Source organism: Platalea leucorodia, assembly GCF_965183815.1.
Source record: "Platalea leucorodia genome assembly, chromosome: 2".
Classification (NCBI taxonomy): Eukaryota; Metazoa; Chordata; class Aves; order Pelecaniformes; family Threskiornithidae; genus Platalea; species Platalea leucorodia.
In genome coordinates, this window is record NC_138824.1 from 116,266,794 (window position 1) to 116,289,806 (window position 23,013).

The 23,013-nt window shown below is 39.1% G+C and overlaps 1 protein-coding gene across 6 annotated transcripts in view; it reads right to left on the reverse strand.

Annotated features, from left to right (window-relative positions):
* CRYBG3 (crystallin beta-gamma domain containing 3) overlaps positions 1 to 23,013 on the reverse strand; it is a 95,331-nt gene that overhangs the window by 18,749 nt on the left and 53,569 nt on the right. For 4 of the 6 annotated variants that reach the window (XR_014230895.1, XR_014230896.1, XM_082338024.1 and 1 more), the window contains exons 8-17: positions 19,080 to 19,219; positions 17,619 to 17,733; positions 16,403 to 16,438; positions 15,168 to 15,301; positions 13,238 to 13,361; positions 7,822 to 7,964; positions 6,790 to 6,916; positions 5,762 to 5,794; positions 1,664 to 1,773; positions 1,018 to 1,144 (exon numbers count right to left, since the gene is read on the reverse strand). Coding sequence is in view for 2 of the 6 variants with exons in the window: in XM_082338024.1 (XP_082194150.1) it covers positions 1,018 to 1,144; positions 1,664 to 1,773; positions 5,762 to 5,794; positions 6,790 to 6,916; positions 7,822 to 7,964; positions 13,238 to 13,361; positions 15,168 to 15,301; positions 16,403 to 16,438; positions 17,619 to 17,733; positions 19,080 to 19,219 (1,089 nt within the window). In the remaining 4 variants the exon portion in view is untranslated. Of the gene's footprint in view, positions 1 to 1,017; positions 1,145 to 1,663; positions 1,774 to 1,928; positions 2,414 to 5,761; positions 5,795 to 6,789; positions 6,917 to 7,821; positions 7,965 to 13,237; positions 13,362 to 15,167; positions 15,302 to 16,402; positions 16,439 to 17,618; positions 17,734 to 19,079; positions 19,220 to 23,013 lie in introns of those variants that run through there. The other 2 variants (XR_014230898.1, XR_014230897.1) reach the window with 2 other exon arrangements.

A 23,013-nucleotide genomic window follows, 5' to 3' on the forward strand; every position in this document is an offset into this window, starting at 1 on the left:
GGAGGAAGTGTTTTGGAGAAGTTGGTCAGTGCTCGAGAGGAGTGGGCAGAGCAGCCACTTGCTTCTCTTTTACCAACAGCATTATGGCCAGCTTATCTTTGACGCTTATGCATAGCAGCATACGGGACAAAGGCACAGCCATGACAGCAAGACTCCAGAGGCATATGTCCTGTGTGCAGGATTACACTAGGATGTACAAAAGGCTGTATCTATCTTGTATTGGATAGTACAATGCATTCCTCTCCAACCTCCTGGCCATAGAGGACCTCATATCTCACCTCACTGCTACAACAGGTCACCTGACTGCAAGCTGTGTGCTTGGGTAGTACAACCAACGTGACCTGAAAGTCACAGGAAGACTATATGCATGCGTAATAAGTACTTGTCCTGTATCTCAGAAGTCACCACGAGAGAGGATGGCCACATGAGCTTTGGACTGGACTATCTGATGTGTCATACACAGCTCACAGGCCACACGCGTGGTGTATTATACCACTTTATTGAGCCATGATTTGAGATGCCATTAGGAGGTGAAAACCTTTTTTATGTTTCTGTAGAATAGTTAGTAAATGAAACAGCATTATGGCAAGTATCTGCTACCTTGTAATTTCAATTTTCATGTCTTCCGTGTGTACTTTGCTTTAAGACCGAACCTTGGCTGTAGGCCTAATAAAAGAAGCCCCATATGCTTAGACGGCATGACAAAATGTCTCACTGCGTACTAAGCCTGCTGAGCTGTATTATAAAGACCAGTCAGAAAAATGCCAACCAATGCAACTCGTACAAAAGAGAGAAACTTTGAGCCCAGAATACCCAAGAGCACGTGCCTACAAGTGACCACATGCGTGCATGCATGCAGCCTGGCTTGTTCCTAACCCAAAAAATCCCATAAGCCAAGAAAACAAACTTCACTCTTTTCCCTGAGTGGGAGTTTGTTTAGCGCAAGCACTTGCTTCAGACATCTGACTAGGAAAAGAGTTCCAAAACATTATTTTTTTTTTTCAATAAAGTCCTTACATATTGAATAGGCTTGAGGGATTTGATTGTAGCAGTCGGGCAGCCACAGGAACTGAGGTCAACGTAGAGGCCTTCTTCCAGCACACAGTGATTGTCAGTGATTTCCCCTTGGTAATACAGGAGCCAACTGCAAGAATAATGTAACAAAAAAGATTAGCTGCTCTAGCTGCTTATTAACAGTAGGTTTTTTTTAAGATTTAATATTTGCTAAGGAAATAAGGAATAAAAAATTTTTTTGTTCTTCTTAAGCTTAAAAGTAAGGTGACTTGAAAGGCTACGCGACAAAGCAACCAAATCAGCAAAATGAAATCATGTGGTACAGAAATCTCAGTTCCAGAGTCAAACGACGTGAGTGGAATGCAGACACTTCTACTGTACCAAGTTCTCAAAATCTGGAATAAATTCTAAGTGGAGTTAAAAAAAGAATCACAGTAACTGTGCAAACTTTCCACAGGGAAACCAAATGCATACTACCCAAACCAATGACAGGACAACAGTTACTGAGACGTATTGCAAGACAAAGGGTCTAAGACATGATGGAATATGATGGGCATGTGTTATGCACTTTCAGCTGTCGGAAATTTAGTAGTGGTTAAAAAAATTTCCATATTACTTAAAATGGTGGCATGTAAAACAACAGACTTACCATCCCCGAAGAACCTTAAAAGAACATGGTATGAATGATGTAAAATCAGAAACTTCTGCTGTGAAATCTATACATGCTCCTTGGAAATGTGTATTACTGAAAGCTTTGAGCTACAAGAACAAAACAAAACAGAACCAATGACTAGAAGGAAAACGAATGCATTATCATTAATGTAAACAGAGATAGCTGCGCTCTTAGAAAAGCATCCATTCAATTCACAAAGATACAATAAATAGAATGAATTCTCATTTAAGGAATCTCTTACATTTCCACAGCTGCTTTATTTTTAGAAAGATCAAGTGTTTTATCGTCTCTGGCCCTGGTACAGGATGCTTCCCAGTGATGCTAAGGTAGCAGTATGAAGCATAAGTTCAACTGCAGCAGGAGAGGGCCCAGAGAAAAAGAGAAGGCTAGGACTGAAGGATGTTATCTTCCATCCAAAGTATCCCTGAACTGCAGCTAACTCTTGCTACAGCTCAGCAATCCAGTGTTCAAAACAGGACGGGGAAACATTGGTCAAAAGACACAGGGTTACTGTTGACAAAGTGCCTTGAAATCTTCTGTAACCACAGTGATGGCAGGTAGTTTCTCACTGAAGAACTAGCAGGAGAATTTTTGGGGGAACCGAGTACAGCCTGGTAGATGCACCATAAACTTCTGAAGTTCAGCTAAGCTGTTTTTACACATCATGGTGAAGAACTTCACGCCACATTGAACCATACCCCAGCAGGAAGATGTGATCAATTCACCCTGAAAAAGCAATAAGGCTGAAATGTTGCAGTAAAAGAAAAAAAGAAAAAAAGGAAAAAAGTAGTATGATATAGCCTACGATCTACAGCAAAGTTGCCTAGAATTCTGTACCCTTGGGCTGCCACTGTGTAACTGAGGTGAATTTCACTTTAAAGCTTGAAAGAGAGGCTGGAAAAGAATGAAAAATTTAACTGTATCAAGAGAACAGCTCATCTTCTGTAATGGAAGAAAAACACGATGGCTGCTGCAGCGAGAGCTACTTCCCCCTCCATGCCCCAAATTGGCCTAGCTTCCTGCCAAAGAAAAGAAATCAAATGCTTTTGCCAGTACAGAGCAAGAAGGCCAAACGCAAGGATCAGCAAATGATTTTATGGAAAAGCTCAGTCTATGTTTTTAAAAGACATGAATATGTTTCCTGTTAGAAAGAACAAGAAAGGCTTAACCTGGCCTGGCATGCTGTAACTGCAAATTGGAGAACACAAATCAGCTACAACATAATGAATAAAGCGTAACTGATTTTTCTGTAAATGTAATTGCACTGCTATGTACAAAGCATCTATTTAAGCTGTAATTACATAGTATTTTCTACCCACTTATCTCAAAGCTCTTTATAAAGGAATATATATATACGCTTTCTTTCATAGGCCAGATGCTATGTGAGGCTTTTAAAAAAGATCTATAACTCATTTTTATACAGAATATATCTAATAATGAATGATGGTCTTCATTTGACAAAAGCTGGGGTGAAGCACTGATTCCTCAGTGAAAACACTGCATATCTGCAATTAGCCTCAAACTGCAGCTATCTCTACTTCATCAGGGTTTGATATTACTATACGAGGTTTCACTTCCTAAAAAGTGAACGGACAGCATGTTAAAATACAAATACAAGTTATCACAGCAATTATCTCTGCTTCCTAAATCATCTGTACAAGTCACCTGCTATTGAAAGAGGCTTTGTTCTTGCTGGGCAAAACCAAGTTTTATTTTTAATAAATAAAATGAATGGCTTTTTAGAGGTGGTGACTTCAGGCATTCTTACATTATATCTACTTTGTTTATTAGGGAGCCTGGCAGGATGAAAAGGTCAGGGGAGTTACTGAGAGATTTAAGAAAATTTAGTTGCTTTTCAATTTCTGACAAGCAACTAAAAACAGAAGTGAAGAAAGACACACTCCTGCAGACAGTGAAAACAGTTCCCTTAGCTCAGACATATGTTTATTAAAGGTGGGAGAACGTATAATCATTCAAAATAACCAGTATAGGGCTTATTCAAGGGTCAAACATTAGGATGCTTAAGGATTTGCCAGCTCATATGCACCATGCTTTGAAGTTCCAAACTAAGACACTGTTGCATACATGGAAACTTTTATTTTACTCTGAATGGGAAATTCTTCATATTTATCCAAAAGCCTGTCCTTTACTTACCCTAAGTGATTATATGTTTTCCCATAAAAACTTAGTCAAAATACTTCCTCTCCTAAAAGAACTGTAGCAATATGAATAATGTTGTTCTTTCCCTAGCTTTAGGGCAGAATCCTATGAAAAACAGGATTGTGACAAATCAGGATAGTATTTTTTACAAATGGTGTTAAGACTGCTATTAGAGAACACAAAAGGCAAAACACAATCTAGTACATGTCAGTATTTAAAGGTAACTGTGCATACACGCACACAGAGTTTTTTTTCACATATTACTGGAAATAAAAAGACTGTAAAGCACAATTTATTGAAACCTCGAAAGTTTGAATTGATCTTAAAGGTCTGCAAAACTGGATTAAAGCACTCAAAGGATAGTTTTGGGGAGGTCCTGAAAAAAATAGAAGGAGCTGAAGATGGAAAGAAAATGATCTTCAACTGTTTGGATCCCACCGGTTTCCTCCGAGTCGGTTATTTTATCTGATATCATTTACCAAGGCCTTACTGTGAACGTACTTGCAAGTCGTTGGATTTGGCTGCAAACTGCCATATGAATAGGTCTGGCAGGAAATCAGTGTTTAAGACTAAAATAATACACCAATTATGTCTTCAGACAGGAAACACTTCCTGTAGTCCTGGGTTAATCATAAAATTGTGGAACTAGAATATTTGGAGAAAAAGAAGGGTGTGGTCAACCTGCTAAGTAACACAATACATGTATTTCCCACGCACTTATGGCTATTATACCCATCCAAGCAAGAAAGAGTAAAATTGTGTCCAGATGACAAACTTAAGTTTTCTAAAACAGAACCACTGAGCTCTAAAGTCTCTCTTGTCTGAAAAAACGTCATGTTTCTTGAAATAAAGTCTTCCAAATTTGCTTAATTAAAAGCATATCATAGAGAGAGCAATATTAACGATTCTATGATTCTATGACTCTATAACCACTTAGATCATCACCCATGCCAGCAGCACACTCCAGGACAGAAAAAGAGAAATCAAACAACTAATGCAGGAAGGGAGGAAAGCCCTGTTGGGACAGTACGTTGCAGGAGACACAGACTATGCTTGGTGATGAGCACAAACACTTACAGCAGGTTTTTGTTTTAGAAAGATATCACAAAGGTACATTAATGGGACATAACCTTGTAAGACAAGGACCAAAAGTGTAGAAGCCTAAAATAACTCGTTCTTGAGACTAAAAGTGAATTATAGGGACCACTTTCTAAGTTGTCACCAAGTTAGACACAACTTTCAGGGAAATTGTCAGAATGTATCGTAGAAGAGATTTATCATAGATTTATTATAATCAGGATGTGTTCAGTTAAGGTCATATGTTAATGTGAGGAAAAGGGAAGCACGGAGCAAATGGTGCCTGCTCCTTAAAGGGGCAGCTATACATGCTTGGGAGACTATGAAAAGCAGAGCTACCAGCATACAAGACTAAAAAACCCAACCTCTCCTGTTGACGCATCTGCAGGTTTGAAGGGTGCAGTTCAATTTTCTGCAGTTTATACTTTCTTCTTCACCTCATATGTGAATAAGGTAGTGACAAACCAGATACAATGCAAAATAATGGAAAGAAAATATGCCACAAAGATGAATGCATGTGATAGCAAGTTTCCAGAAACAGGAAGCAAAGAAGAAAATAAATAGCTACAGAGACCCAAAGTCACTCAAAACCTACTGAACTGCTCACATTTTTGAGGACAGAATACTAAAGGGTATGATCTGGAATAAAGCAAAGAGCAGAACATTAGCAAACTTAACCCTTATACATCTACCAGTATCCTCCATCAATGGTCTGCTGTAAGGAGATGATAATACTGAGATATCATCTGAAGTAACAAAGGAAGACGTTCAAGATTACCTGTATTTAATTATTAAATGTAGCTTAGTACTAGCGACTGTTACATAACGTCAACATACCAAATGTGGAGGCTCATTTGTTCCAAGCGGTTCCTGCAATAATAAACACATACATGCATATAAATAAATAAAATTAATTACAATTAATTTCCTAGAAGACACGTCAAGTTCCTGAAATTTGTTAATTATGAACTCAAGAGCAGAGAAAAACACGCTTCCCAGGCTCTGGGCACAATTCTCTTGCCTAGCCTCTGCCATCAGCTGCCCGTAAGCTCATGACTACCTGGCTGACTGTTCAGGGCCTTTCACACAGAGAACTTGCATCAGCATTAATTAGTTTACATAATGTGGATTAGAGTCCACGTAAAAGTCTCTGCATTTATTTTTGAGTCTACTACTTGGAAAAAAGACAGAATTAAAAACAACAGAAGACTGTGACACCTCTTTCAACACGTGCTCTTCAAAATAAGGTTAAATGTTCCTTTCCTATATTCAGTGCAGTAGTATCATTTATTATTTACTTACTACTGAGGATTGTCTTTGTTTTGCATTAGGATTTTGACAGTTCTGGCACTAATCTATTTAGGCAAGTTGCACTACTTTGGATTTAATAATGGATTGAAAATATTTCCTGTCTTTATTCACTATATGTATTACAAATATTTTAGCATAAAAATAAGAAAAAAAATAATCAGACTTCTATTATACAACAACAATAGGGGCCAGATAAATTCTCAAGTATTTTTATATCCATTATCAATTAGGCATGATAAATTACTATGCTTTAAGGCAAATTAATCTTTCCAGGCCAGGTTATTCTTTCCATGAATGCAGTCTGCCAAAGGGAAGTTCTTCTTATGAAGTTTCCCTGACAATTTTCTCAACAGATAGAAAGATCCAGAGCGTCCATTTCAGTCCCAATCCTGAACAGACTCATTATGTCATTCACAAGGGTCTTTAAATTGTTTCCAAATAGACAGACAAATTGATTAAACTGCACAGCCCACATTATTACACTATTGTATGGTCTGAACTCCAAAGGTCTCGTTTCTTTTAAGTTTTCCCCTTAACAAGTTCTGGTAACTCACCAACTTAACAGGTCGAATTGACATGATGATTTTACTAGATCCTCCCCAGTCAAAGAAACATTTATATTTTCCTTTCTCCAATACATATTGATCTCCACAGAAATATTTCTGCTGATATGCAACCCACCTGGAGAATAAGACAAAAATTAAACTGAAAACATCACATTTTCCTGTGTAGTTTGATGAAAATACTAACAAGTTAAATAGAACAATTTTCTTTGGAGTTTTCTTGATAAGTCCGTCTGACAGACAGTGTAACATTAAACCCAATGAGAGGTGCATAATTGTCACACACTTTGATTTTCTGCTTTAACTTTGCAAACACTACTTTGACAAACATACAACTTTGGTCTCTGCCTTTCTATCAAATATACATTCAGCATGACATGATGCCTTGCTTAGAAGCCCAGAGGAAAGACACTTAATTGACAAGTTTTTGAATCTCTCTCAGCTGAACCTTTACCTGTTCAGTATCCCCCCAGCGAGGGCCTTCTTCCAACTTTTCCAGTTGGATTTAAGAAAAATGATGCAATGAGGAAGCCTTGATAAGATGAGATAAAGCAAAAGCTTGCAGTGGTTGGCAGTTCAAGCTTCTCCCACCCTGCTTTCCCTGTTGCGATCTAAGAAGAAAGAAACCCCCAACTACACGAGACCGAGCTCATGCCTTCTGTACAGGCTCCACCTGTCTGAAAAGGTATCCTAGTTCTTAACATACCTAAAATCCCTCTTCTGTATTACTGCCAAAGCTCCTTTTATCACGAAACTACAGTCTGTGTGACCTCTGGAGGGACATCACAAGCTTTCTCTAGTAACAAGAATGCCCAGATCCAACCAAGCTGTAGGCATGGGATTTAGTGGAAACTAAGATTTTTTTTTTTCTTCCATTTACGAAGGAAACTGAAAGAAACATTTTTCTCCCTTAAATGTTTACCACCTGTACCACGTGAAATATATTCTGTCAAAAGATGTACCCAAACCCAGCTGTGCACAAAAATACTTAATACTTCCATCCATATATTTCAGTAGACTTACACTCCACTTCTCACAAGAATCGACTTTGTCTCTGGGCCAAATCCAGCCTGCTCCAAATCAGGGATTTCTTCATTGACGATGTCTAATGCTTTCCCATCTTCATCATCAGACTGAAAAAGTGCCACTGATGACTCTATGAAATCCTAAAAGGCAGCACAGGAGTTAGAAGACAGGCTGTCACAGCTCAGTGACACTTCACAACATAAAACATTTTGGAAAAGAGCTGTAGCCTGAAAGATAGCGTTTTATAAAGCAGTGAGGGGACTTAGGTCCCTTGTGTGGATCTTTACGGGATATTTTGGCATTGAAGTGCCTAGCTGGAAGCCTGGCAATCTGATATGGCCTTCAGTGGTTTCCACTGAAGAGAGGAAGAACCTGCTGCCCCTGAGCACCATCCTTTCCTCTATGAGGATGACTGAGCGTGCAAAGATGCCTGTGTGGGAAAAAGAAGGGTTGGGGATTTAGCACTTGTCTTCCAACAGCTTCACAAATTACTACTCCAAGCATTACCATGACTATAGTCTTTTACTTCAAGTTCTCCTTCCTCATGCCTTCCCAGCGATAAGGCAATAATCACGCAGAGGAAAAGACTGGGCAAGACCACCTTTCCAGCACAAGGGATTCGTAGTTTTTGCATACATCCATTATATGACTAACCACTATAGCTATAAAATAAATCCTGCATAACACTGTCATGTTCTCTCTCATACAGCCGTGTGACATTGCTTTATGCTTTCAGCTAGCATAGTTGCTTGACCAGATTACTTACAAATTCAAATAATCTGAAGTTATGCATTTCAAATCTCCAACTTTTTAACCACTTAGTGATTTTAAGCACACTGTTCAGTCACTGCTTGGAAAAATGGAAAACAACAATCCATTCACTTTATTCCTTTAACTTTTAACAAAACACATGAACTCAATTCAATTTCAGTGTTTCTAAAACATTCAGCAATGTTATAATAAGCTGAAAATAAGTAAACCTTGCAAACAAGAGAAAAGACGATCAAGCAAATACAGGAGCCGACACAGATTCACAAACATATGAGGACACTATCACAGGAATTATTACACTAAATACTTGCTGATGTAGCATTTACAAGCTACCAACCAGAGCTGAAGGCTACACTGAGAAAACAAAGGCTTAAAACAATCAAAAAATGCTTAGAAACTAAGGCCAGGCCAAGCACGCAGCCAGATTCATTTGGTCAGGTGAACCTGATCAAACAGGCTCTTTAGAGGACACCATGCCTTTGTACAGGATTCAATCAACAATGAATAACGAAAACCAAGTTTAGAATGAACACTTGATGTGGCTCAACCTCTCTGCATTGTTTACAGGACACTGAAAAGCGACAGAACAAATTCTGTAGTAAAACTGGTTTTCCTACTGTGTTGACCATCTCCTTCTTTCATTTATTTAAAAAGTTGCAACTACTTCAGGTATACACTAGAAATTAAAGTGCCAGGTCTGGCAAAATCGTCATGAACAACTGCAGCTTCAGACTACTTTTTAGAGGAAGAAAAAAAAATACTAGTGCAGTTTTAGTGCAAATGAAAACCAGCTACTCTTAATGGTCCTAAAGCAAGGACTTTGCAAGAGTTCCTGAAAAGCCATTTAGATCAGATCTGTGCATAATTTCACTAAATTTAAAATACTGAAATATATCCATAACTGTAATTACATTTAAAACGTTTCAAGTTCAGCCATCATTTTTTCCTCCCTAAATTTTCACTACAGCTTCTCTTACAATAAGCAAGAGGAGAAATACTTAAAAACAGACTTTCAGACCAAGGCAAATCATTTTAGACTTGAAAACATTAGTGGGAAAGCTCCAAAGGCAACATACTCTGCTCCACTGAAAGAGACTCAGAAACTTTGCTCTTTCCCTGATCACAACAGCCATGGACAATCCCCCAGCTTCACAGATTCCCTCATTTGACACTGCAGAACAGAAGCAAATGCAACTGTCCCCCAAACCAGCACACAGTACAAACTGCGGTCGGCCCGCAGGAACAAGCCCTGTATTTGACTCCAGTGTGTCCAATACAGATGCTGATAACAGAGCTGGCAGTACGCTGGAAAAAACAATTTTACAAGTCCTTTCTGTCTCTGCTTTCAAAACACTCCCCAAGTCCCCGCATTAGAGCTTGCGACTGTTCACAGCAGAAATATTTAAGACAGACAAAAACTGAAAGCTCTTGCAGTATGCCTACATGAGTGTACACCTTCACCAGTGGGTGGGGAGGGGTGACTTGCAACAATCCCTCTTTTGTGTGTGATGTCTAACCTTTCTTATTTGTCAGGAAATTAAATTCATGTCTCAGCTCAACCGCAGTCACTGGTATGTGTACAGAAACATGGGTTGGATCTTCCTAGCGCTAATAAGCTCTGGTGGAACCTGTCATGTTGAGCATCGTGGCGCAGGAACATCTGAATAGCTTTGCATAGCACTAAGCCACATTGACAGAGCCGGTACTGACACAGGCTAATGAGGCACGCCGCACCCGGCCTGGCTCTCTGTGGAGCCATTTACGTGCTTCTGTACCACGCTCCCTGCTTTGGGAGCACGGCACAAAGACATTTGATCTGACTCTGCCTGGAGCTGACTCAGGCACGCAGGGCTCATTAGCTTCAGCTTCACGCCATGTGAGCCAGGCTAAACTGTTTCCAGGTCTGGGCTGGCCTTAAAGCCAACACAGTCACGGTCACCTGGTGTCACACCTGGGGGGGGCGGGGGGGGGGGGGGGGGGAAGTCTAGCTGGCTTGGCCCCTACATGAGACCACACCAGTGAGTACGTATAAAGAGCAGGGCCAATGCCCAGCCCCACTCCCTACCTAAGCTGACCGTGAATAATGCAGCTCAGCTACATTTCACAAAATCCTTAATCTTCTACAGAGACTCTTGAATTCATCTGACTAAAGGAGAATTTCTAGGGAAGACCAATAAAGATCCGATATCCCGGGACACTCCCGCACAGTCTGAGACCACCACAACTCTTTACTGTACTGCACTTATCCTGACAGAATTTCTGAGATTATGGAAAAGAGCTAGTACGTTCGCTGTGCAGCGATGGATTTTTGCCCAGGTCCCCTTGAAAACAAGGGTTTGGTACTAAAATGTTTTTAAAATCCTGACCTTAAGTATCGTATACAAAGTCACGAAGGGAGCATATGGCAAGCCTGAACGCTGACTTATGTATTGCACATCAGAGAGAGGTGGTCAATCTGTTGGTCAAGCTGAACAACAAAATGCCAGTGCCATTATTTATTTTATTGGCAGCTAGCTCATTGCCTTTAGTTATGCTACAATTTGAGGAAAAGTATTACTTACTTTTACTATCAATAGATACATATTGATATATATTTATATGCCAATTTGAATGATATATGTTGATATATGAATGTTAATGACTTGAGCATCCTGACTGTTCCAGGCGTGAGTCAAATTACATACATGCATACACGTGAAAGGTCATCCCTGCTAGGCATGTGCACAATTTTAAGCTTGCAATTATGTCCTTTGCCAAGAGGAAGACTTAAAAAGATCAATTTAAGTTATTCAAGTATCCTATGTATAGCTTGAGAAGAAAAACTAAGATTGGTCAGTAATTGAATAGGATTCTGCACATTCAAAATGAGGAGTTCGAAGAAAATTCCTGCCTGTTTTTCTCAGAAACTTGAAAATAAATTATTTAGAGGAGGATATTTTTCTTCAATTCAGTTTATTCTCCTATCTTTATTTTAAGGTATATGATAGATTCTGATTATAAATATAGCTTTTCCTAGGTGTCTTTCATAAAAATCAAAACTGCAAATTGTGAATTTAAGCAAGGCCTTTTTGGGTTCACGTTAACTTTTTTAAAATACAAACAAACAAACAAAAAAAACCAACCAAACAAAAAACCGATGACTGTTGAGACAATGAGTTTGCTCTAAATGCCTATCTTCAAACTTCACAAAATTCCTGGCTCAGGAATACCACGTCTCCTCAGATGAGATGAGTAATCTGAGTATGCAAGACTGAGAAATCTCAGAGTGAACAATCTAATTCTCAGAAGGAGCCACTCTTCGCAGCTGTATTTAAAGCTCACAGAGTTCTTATTATAATAAAAAATCCTCAAACCCCCAAACACACAAAAAAACCCCAACCCAAACTAAAGGAAATGATAAAGAAGTTCTAATGCCATGTTTCCCCATCACTGAAAACTCTAACTTTGCTTCCTATACTGGACTCTAACATAGTTTTTATTATTATTTCAATCTTTGCCCCCACTAAACACATTTTAGTAGCAGGGATTTTTTCACCATGATTATTTTTGCTGCCAAAATTTACTGGCACAAAAATCACAGAGACAGAGGGTAATGCTGTTTTAAGGCTTGCAACAGCTGCTGTGTTGAAAAGCTATTTTTATTTTAATAAAGAACTACACTGTACACTTATGCATGTTAAACTTTTAAGAAAATTCTGTTCTAGAGATTCAAATAGCTTGAAGTGCAGAAGTGACATACTTGGAAAATCTGGCAGGTAGACAAGGAATTCTGCAGGATACGTTCTTTGTATGAACTTTACAAAGGCTATTTAGAACCTGCTTCTGCTTTACAATGTATACAGTGCAGTCTAAATTTCAGCAAGTAGGAAAGAATATGAGTGAACTTGGGCAAAAGATGATGTCCTGGTTTCAGCTGGGATAGAGTTAATTTTCGTCTTGGTAGCCGGTATGGGGCTGTGTTTTGGGTTTAGGATGAGAACAATGTCGATGATACACTGATGCTTTGGTTCTTGCTAAGTAGTGCTAAGCTGTCTCTAAATAGGTGCTAAGTGGTGCTCACAGTGGTAAAGGACTTTTCAACTGCCCATGCTCTGCCGGGTGCACAAGAAGCTGGGAGGGGGCACAGCCAGGACAGCTGGCCCAGACTGGCCCAAGGGCTATTCCATACCATATGACATCATGCTCAGTATATAAGCTGGGGGAAGAAGGAGGAAGGAGGGGGACATTAGGCGCGATGGCGTTTGTCTTCCCAAGTAACCATTACGCGTGATGGAGCCCTGCTTTCCTGGGGATGGCTGAACACCTGCCTGCCGATGGGAAGTAGTGAATGAATTCCTTGTTCTGTTTTGTTTGCGTGCACGGTTTTTTTGCTTTGCCTATTTAACTGTTCTAATTTATTTTACTTCAATTATTAAACTGTTCTTATCTCAACCCACGAGTTTTCTCCCTTTTACCCTTCTGATTCTCTCCCCCATCCCACTGGGGGGGAGTGAGCGAGCGGCTGCGTGGTGCTTAGTTGCTGGCTGGGGTTAAACCACGACAGATGACTAAACCCAAGACAGCTGTACCACATACAAGAATAACCTTCCTCTTTACGTATAGAACTGTGCATAATTTGTGCGAAATTCATAAAAGTACTTACAGCCTGAAGGAACCGGAAAGACAGGAGACTGTCAGTTCCCCCCCATGAGTGTCTGTCTTCATAATCTCCCTCCTCCAGCAAGTACTGACGGCCTTTGTAGCACTCCTTATCATAGGCAACCCATCTACAGCAACCACACAACAAAAGAGAAAGAAATAACTAAGAGCAAAACAACTGCACACATGGTTTTCCATAACAAATAGAAGGGGAAGAGAACATCCTAAGAACACTAAAATGAGTATCACAGACTCAGCTAACAAACAAAGCAATGCTTGTTTGAAATCACAACAGGCACCCATGAAGTGTTCTTTGTGGATCAAAATCCCATCATGTGATTCTTACTCCAACAACAGTTTATTTGTGTGACGCTTCTCCGTGTACCTCCTCTCAGTCAGCCATATTCCCAATACCAGTACTCGGTACTACAGAGGCGAGTACGTATCTAGTGGCCAAAACACTGTAAGCCACCAAGTGTCAATGATAAAAAACAAGCAATAGATCTCTTCAGTGTATTAATAAACAATGAGATTCTACCCTTGCTGGAGCTGGTAACAAAATTAATGGATTTCAGCAGAACAAAATTTCACCTGCTTATATTGTTTCCTGCTCTAATCTAAAACCATATATATATGAATAGACAAGTGAACAGAATATATACAATATATTGCATATGGAATATGTTTTAGCACTAAGGGAATAAAACTTTTTGAAGTATTTTGAACAAATAGATAAGGCTTGATTAAAAGAAGGCATTTCCACATCAACAATGGATCTTAATTTGAAAAAGTGCTTTCCCTTCCTTCTTTCTTGTAAGCATTTCTTTCATTAAAGCTCCCTTGTAAGTATTAGAACTGCAGTACAAATTCTGTCAGCATTCAAATTTGGCAGGCAGGGATAGCTTTACTTTTAGTACCATTTGGTTTACATTAATTCAGCTGTTTAAGTTACTGCAGTATTAAAAATAAAAGCTGCCACAACAGACAGAAGAATGATTTTTAATAATTTGAGGCTTCCCAGATAGCAAATACATAACATATTTATGAATAGATTATTTGAGTATTTATAATTAAGTTTATTTTGAATTTAGTGTTTGTAAGATTCTGGCAACAGGCTGGAAGGATGTATGTTATTGAATCTTTATACTGAAGTATTAGCATTGAAATCCCTTAAGAAACAAAAAAAAAGTTTCTGAAAACTATTTTATCGCTAAGCTCTTTGGCAGAAGCAACCATCCTGCATGCTTTCAAACAGTCCTACCCTTTTGGGTCTTGGGAGAGGCTGAAACAACAATGCGTGGAGTTGGTAGCTCTCTAGAATAGCTGAGCCTACCTCGTGAGCAATCCACCTAAGGACTGTGTTATGCAGCCCTTTTTGTGCGTGTGTGTGCGTATGAGAGGGGCAGGGCAACACAGAATCAATCTGAGGCCTCAATGAAGGAAAATAAGGGTAGATTCTTAATTCCAGACAACATGCAAGGGGTGGCAAAGGAAAACCATTAAGACAATAAAACAGTTTAGAGACTTCAGAGGCATTAAAATGTCAAATTGAAGACTGACCACACCTACCCAAGGTCATTTCAGTAAATTAAGTAGAGACTATCAGAAGTATAAAGCAATATAAATTAAAGCTCTGTCTGAATGATGTCATTAAGGAACAAAGTGCCCTAGTTTATTGGCATTCAAATGGTAAACGCTGACTTCGCACCTCTCACACACTTAGTTTTATCTTCCTATATTCCCCTAGATAGATAAGCCATATGGAGAGGTTGTTTTATCAAAGGCTGATAATTGACATAAGAAATATATATTCCTTTCTTTTCAAAATATTTTACCAGTGAGAGATTCTAATCACCCCTTAGCTAGCACTTCTTCACATTTAGTTATGATTTCCTATTTTAAAGTAAATAAATATAGAAGTGAAATATACTTACACTCCACCAATTACACGTATTGATCCAATTTCCTGAAACTCCTCTTCACAACCAAACAGAGCTGGGACAGAACTGATGTTTTCTGAAAACTCTTTGGACCATCCTCCGAAGTGGGTTTTCTCATATATTATTATCTAGAAAACATGATGTTGAACAATGCCTTGAGTATGCCCTGAATAGTAATTTGAAGTTTGGGTGTGTGTACTGCTACAGGATGGGGAAGACACCTTTTTCCCCCCTCCAACAAGCCACCACTATGAAGAAAATTCAGGGTTTCATTCCTCAGCCCTTCTGATTGTTGAGTGCCCTAGAAGCTGAAGAGACCCTATTTGGATTTAGATAGGCTTGTCAAGCTACCTGCAGACATTTCCACAGAAGGATACTTATTCACACAATTCTGTATACATAAACGCACTCTGCAGCTATATGACTGTGATTTCTCCTGTAATCCTGCGCCTGGGCAGCGTATATTAGCCTGCACTGAATCCTACCTGGTCACAGCTAGACACACGGAGCTTTATCCTTCAAAAGCAGACAAGAGGTCTTTCTTTATACCTTGCTGAAGTTATTTCAGTGACTGCAGTTAACACCCTCTTGAGGTTCCTCATCTGCCTAATCACACAGATCAGCTATTAGTAGTATTAATATTTATTGCAATATTTATTAAAAAAACGCCTGAGTCTTGCATGTATTTGTATAATTAAAAGTTACCTAAAGCATCAGCATTTTTGTGGAGAACTAGAAAAAGAAGGGAAAAGGAGCAATAACTCTGGATTAGCTTTCTGCTTCTCAAATCACAAAAGGGTCATGGTCTCACTCAACTCTTGTATTGGGATCGGGTATAGGAAGGAAGGATCCTATTCCTGCCCCCCTCCTTCCCCCTCCTTTTTTTTTTAAGCTTGGTACGGTAAATGGGAAAATATCTCCTGATCCTTTTCCATTACATTGACGGATGTGTCAGTCAGGAAAGCTCATTTTATTTTGTAAAAGCTTTACAATTCTTCTATAGCAAACTCACATTCTCCTAATATCTAAAACCCAAACTACTACTACTTTTACATCTCGTGGAACACTAGTAAGAAAGTGGACTTGACAGCATTAGTGAATTTTTCTCCAGCAGCAAACACTGAATACTTAACCAAACATTCCATACCCAACAAAAAGAAAACAGCTTAAATAAAGGTTTTATATGTCCGGTGTGCTCATATTTTATTCTCAATGTCCTCAGTGCTTACCTTGACATTCATTGGCATTTGTACCTTTAGTCCACCCTAAAAAAAAAAAGACGGGGGGGGGAAAGGTATTTATATAAAAATTAAAGTTATGCTTTGACACATATTTTATAGTATGATCAGAGCATGAAGTCTTTGTAATTATATTCACCATTTTCAGTGTTGGCCAAATCAAACACTAGTTTAAATAGTCTGATAATTTATAAAGGCCAGGGACACCATAAATCTGACCTACAAACAAATCAGTGCGTTGACAAGCCTGTAGGGGTGCAAGCAATTTAAAAATATTCCTTCCTTGTCTATTAGCAATCTAAAGCAAATATTTACTATGTGTTTTTAAACTGATTTATATTGACCAATTTTTAAAATTAACTTTTAAAGCTTTGTTGTAGATATTTCAAGTTTCTTAAGCACAAATATTGAAACACTAAGAAACTATAAACACCAGAAGAGTGGGAAAATATAGGCTGACATATTCATGTCTATGGTCAAAGAGCAAATAAAACAAATGCATTTTCTCTGGAAATGTTAGTGAATGATGTTCTGTGAGGGAGTAAGACACCTACCTCCCATGAGTGACTAAAAAGACAGCTGTCAGGTCTTATTCCTTTGTGGCTTTTAGACTCTCTCTCTGTAGGCTTGTTATGTGTACAGTAGAATTAGGTGTTATACCCTTCCACATCTCTTTCATATTTAGATCTGCATGCTGTCTATCAAAACAAAAATTAGCTGCACCTCCCAAGATTTTTGTGCAATGTGTGGTCACAGGCATACTACTGGGTAATAAACTCCTCACCTGGTCTTCCACCCCCAGTAGACCCTAGCTGTACCATTAAGAAAAGAAAATAAACAATTTCTGAAGAGCTTTTTTAGTTAATGAATTGGTGTTGGCTGCAATACTATTAAGAGCCTTTCAGTTCTGTCTTATTTGTTCTCCACTCAACAACAGCAGTTTCTCAGGAAGATGTCCTAGTGAATCAGACGCTCCCTCTGACTACGTGGTCTTACTTGGGCAGATGCAGAAGCCCAGCAAGCCGCGGCGACCGCTGTGCCATTACAACACTACAAATGCACTGTGGCGTGAGGTGAGCGTTACATGTATAAGGATTAACCCTGAAAGGATGTTAGAACCTAAGTTATATTTAGATCAAAACCTTTGGGGAAGCAACAATGGGAAAAGGAAGGCACACAACTTATTAGGGAATTCTGAAGTCCTCACCATTTTTAAGGGACGCAGAGATTTTACATCTGCTGAAGGAATTTCAGATGGTAAATTGCATTCTTCCAAAACCTTCATCTCTCCCTTGTAATTAAAGTCTGAATAAGCAAGCCATCTATAACAATAAGGATAAAGGACTTATTAATCTCATTAGATAGATTACAAATACAAAGATCTTATTATCTTCCTTTTTGTATTCATAAGAGCTAGATAACATGTTTTAAATACTGCCATCACATCAAAACAAAGCTATATTTAAATACACTGGCAACATCAATGCTAAGAAGATCTCAGATACTTTTTCTCAGTCCAAGCTAAACATAAATGAAAGCAGAAAATGACCAATTTGTTCACTTACTTTAAGCAGCCAGTTTGTTACACTATGAGTATACAAAACCAATGTCAGTACTGAGGATGAGACACTTGCATCAAATTTTACCTAGGATTGTCACCTTAGGAATTAAAAGGCTTCTAACATTAATCCCACTTCATTTTTTCAGTGGAAGTTATTAAAATGCCATGTTTTACAACGCTCCTTTGGAAAGCAGGCTACTGTAATTTTGACATGAAGATTAAAAATGCTGAGACTCCTTCAGACTGTTTTATATCAAAAAGAAAACTGAATGTAGAAGTTGGACACAGGATTAGTAGACCAAATAAGGAACGGAGGAGGAGGAGGCATTGAGCCACATGGAAGATGATTTTCTTAAAACTACACACACAGACCATAAGCAGTTATACTAAGTTCTATCAAAACTAAGACAGGGCTGGTTTTGATTCCTTCACCACCTCAAGCTTCACAGACATATTGCGAGATTGTGGGAAGGACGGCTTGGCTTACGTGGAAAGGCAAACTCAAGAGTCTTGTAACAGAATAGCTAATGTCATTTTGCAACAATTTATGAGAAGAGGTGCAGAACTCCCAAACTTCAGGAACTGTGAAGTGTTGGCCATTTACCCAGGAAACAGGCTATTCTGCTCAATACAGGGAATGCTGGGCTACCAAGGGGCCCATATCATACTGCATCACCTCTCTCCAGAAAGTCAGGATACGGCTGTAGCTTGAGAAATGTTTGGATGACGTAATATTCATTTTCTGGTATTCAGTCATAGTGTTATAGTTATAACAGGGTGGGTGATTAGGGAGACAGTATCTATTGTCCAATGAACTAAAAGCTAATTATAGCTAAGCTGCTTCTTCTATTTATAAAGCTACTCAAAGATGGAATTATAGAAGACTTCTGTGAGCAACTAGAGGAAAAATGCCTTCAAAAATTTGATTCCACTACTAGGAGTGCACACAGCACAATGCTGAAGTGTAGAGCTGGGATTATCTAGTGTATGTTAACTGATTTGTTGTAAACCCCCCCAAATATTGTTCCTGTCACTGACAGACTTTCATCCCATGATGTTACCCCTCTACCCGCTGGCAAAATGCTATTAAAAAGGTTCAGTACTCACACTCCTGATTTGACTCTTATATAAGGGTTTTTCTCAACATCCAGTTCTTCTAAATTGGCAACCGCACCCTGTACGCAGATAGGAAGTCCCTCTGTACCACCAGCTGCCAGGCAGAACTCTACCTCTGGAACACCACAGTCCTGCGGAAACAAATCAAAGGGTGAGGCTGATCCGCGCTTCCAGAGTCTGCCCCGTCGCAGTGGGGGAAGGACCGGTAACGCTTCCTTCTTTTTTCCCCCTGTCTTCTCACCCTTCTAACCTAACTCCAGGCTTCGTATGAGGGAAGGGTTTTAGTTTTTTTTAAATGAAGACTGGAATTTTTAGAAAAGCTAAGGGAAGTAAATGTCCAGCTCCTGCTAACTTTCAAAGACGAACTATGCATTTATGCCTGTTGGGCTACTTTCAAAAAGCTCAGTTTAAATACTCGCCAAGTAAAAGATCTGACAGTATTTACTGATAGACAAACCATGCTGACTTTTTTTTTTTTAATGACAGTGCTTCCATAACACACACATAGATACATATGATGCACATGTAACTAAAACTTTCTAGAAATGTCTACTACATTCTTGCCTCCCTCCCTCAGGGATAATTAGGTTCTGTAATGTATCCAACTATGGTTTCAAGCTGTATGAATTCAATTTTCTGTCATGCTAAATAAATCTACAGCATTTTAGACAAAAACAAAAACAAACAAACAAACAAAAAAAAACCCCAAAAAACAACAGCACTAGAAAATATTTGTTTTGTTAAGTAGACACTTAAGCAATTTTCCTGTTACTACAGAGCAACAACCTCTGTTACCTTACTGAAGGTTTTCTACTGATAGATACCATGCTGGAGAACAACTTGTTGAACACATGATCTTCTCTAGAATTTCCAGAGATTTTATTGAACCACACTCATTTCATAATAGTTATATAAAATGCATTACCAATACTTTCTTTCCCAGCATTCAAACACATCATCAATCAACGAGGATCTTCTATACGGCCCTGCTTCAGCAGTGCGTTACAGAACAGTGTTCCCGTTACGGTGAAATGCGGCTCATGTGCTTACAGAGTTTGCTCAGCTGTAGCTGGAAACCTTCAGTCCTCAGTGATAACTTCACAGCACCCTTCCCCTCCTGACCCACAGGCCCATTTGCATTAGGCCAAAGGGCTTGGACAGCATAAAGAGATCCCGAAAGTCCTAAAGGTGGCTGAAGGAAGATGCCCCTTGCATGTGCACTGGAGAAGAAGAATGAGAAGCTGTCCCTGAGGGTGCCCTCAGAGAAGCACCTGGTTACTGCATTTGTTGAGACCCAGGCAGGGTCACATCATGACAAAGATCCCACACCGCCTGTGGCTTCTGCCAAACTCGAAAGGCAAAACACAAGACCTTGCAGAGAAACCCAGCAACAGAGCACAAAAGCTCTTAAAATTACAGCACCTCATCTCATGACAACACCTGCACGCTCTCCTTTTTCACACAGGTTTTGAGTGGAGCTTCCAAATGATGGAGTAACATCCCACCTAGAAACATGCCTTTTCTTGGTTAGCAAAGTTCTTTCAGTAGTTATTTAACTGTCAGCAATAAATGTGGCAATTATAATAGATTTTCTAGTACAATGCTACTTCGTGGCAAAATGCTAAGGAACACCATTCCTCAATTCTAGGTGTATTGCTAGACAAGTTTAAAAAAAGTCTCCTCATAGTTTTCATATGTATATGAATCTTATTAAATCACAGTTAAGAAATATTTGAAGTTAGGTTTTTTTTTTCCTAATAATACTTGATACATGATATGGCTGAAATCTGCGAATCCAACAATAAAGCTTGATATGTAAAATCAGAAGTTGCACTTAGGAGAATTCCACAAATAACGATGCTAGACTCTTAATGGTTTCAGATAAATTCTGAAGCAAAGTACCTACAAGACTAGACAAGTGGCAAAAGAAAGTATCTTTGCCTGCGGGCTCAGACAGAATATGAGATGGAGTACGTTTAATTTTAATTCAGTAGCAGGTTGTGGTGGTTTTTTTTTTGTTTGTTTGTTTTTTCATTTGAAGATTGGAAAAAGCCAGTCTGTATTCTCTTTTCAAGTTTGCTTTCCTGACCCTGAAGCTCACGAGGCAGGCTCCACCTCAAGAGATGAAGAATGTAGCAGTTCTCCAAAGGGTAGGTAAAGCACAAGCACTCATAATAAAATCTCTCCTATTTATCAGCATCTCTCTCCAGCCAGATTTTGACAGTCATAAAAAAACCTCTACTCATTGCGATGGCATTTTTGTGTGTACTAGATCCACAAAGTCCACAAAAGTCCACAAAATCCTTCCATAAAGCGTCACATAGTAAACAGAGGTCTTCATCAAAAGCAATTCAACTATCTATTTTTAAAGGTAATATGTTTGAGCAAGAAGTATATTATATTTTCTAAGCAGATTTTTTTTAAATCACAAATATACATTTTGACTTAAATACTGAGTTCAATTTACATATATTAATTTACGGACTGCAGAAAATGGTAAAATTTAGTATTGCTGTACGAGATGAACACTATGGATTTGCAGATGTACACTCAAGTACTATGCCATCAATTTATATAATTTAAGCATGTAAACTTTAGCTTGGTAAATATTTGCCCTAGCATGTTCATATTTGCCTGAGAATATTTAATAGGCATCATTACTTTCAGAGGCTTCTTAAGCACTCCTAGTGAAGCCACCATCTTTAGAAACAAAATGAAAACCACACAAATATGATAGCATTCAGGTTGAGAACTAGATCCTTCAGTCCAAAGTCCTTTCATTTACAAGGCGTCAAGATTTTCAAATAAGATACCCACATGCAAAACTGCTACCACAGTGTTTCAGGCCAGATCCCAAACTGGAAAGTTTCCTCCCTATATGCCCCCGGCCCTGCCACTCCCATCACAAGCAGCCAAAAGTCATGCCATATTCATTATCCTACTGACACGTCAGGCAAAAACAGAATAAAAAGCACAGCAAACAGATTAGGTAGTTGTTTTCATTTCCAATGATAATACACAACCAGCAAATGCTTAGGTAGGTCACAGCCTCCAGGCATCCCACTCTGTCTTCCTTTACTCTGTGGTACTCTCCTCCTACCTCTACGCAGTCATCCTGGAGCGCTTGTGCTTCCCTCATGGTCTTTTGGGAGCCGAGATGTTTACAAAAGCACAGGGAACACTTGCACTAGCTTGCAGAGAACAGACACTTCCCAAAACAGCAACACACCCCTCAGCAGAAAGGTTAAGGCTTCTTCTGAAGAGGGTTAAGACGACCCTCAAGACCTTAGCATTAAATATTACTCTTCAGTGGCATCTCTGACATTTTTCTAGTCCGACCAAGAGCTCCACCATAAGTGAGAGACCCAGAGCCTTCAACACCCTCAAGGTGGTCTTGGCTGTTTACCCTTCTTCTGGATCTAGGGTTACAGCCCTAACAGCACCAGCAGGCATAGACAATTTCAGCACTGCTAGGTCTTCTCCTTGGAGCTGTAAGCTGTGGTGACTGAAGTGATCAAAATAGCCTATTTAAATGGGGTAGCCTTTTATGTCAACAACAGGACAAAGAATGACTAAAGTCTGGCTTCTTAAACTAAATGCCAAAACAATGATGAGAGAAGAATCTATTGAAAATCAGGCCTAATTAGTTCTGGTATTCACATGATTGCTTTTTAATACAGTCTAGACACGCATCTTAACTTTTAATATACAGTTTGTCCTTAGGACGTCAGTTTCTGCAGCATTTTTTTATTTTAAATCTTACTCTCTGTTGGTCCTCCAGCATTTTTTACCCATTCATAATTCTTTCTCCCAGTTTTCCTGCTCTGTACCACTCTTGCTACCACCCATCACCACCAAACCAAACTACAGAACTCAACAGGGCTGGTAGTAAAATAAAATAATAGTAAAGAAATTAATGATTACT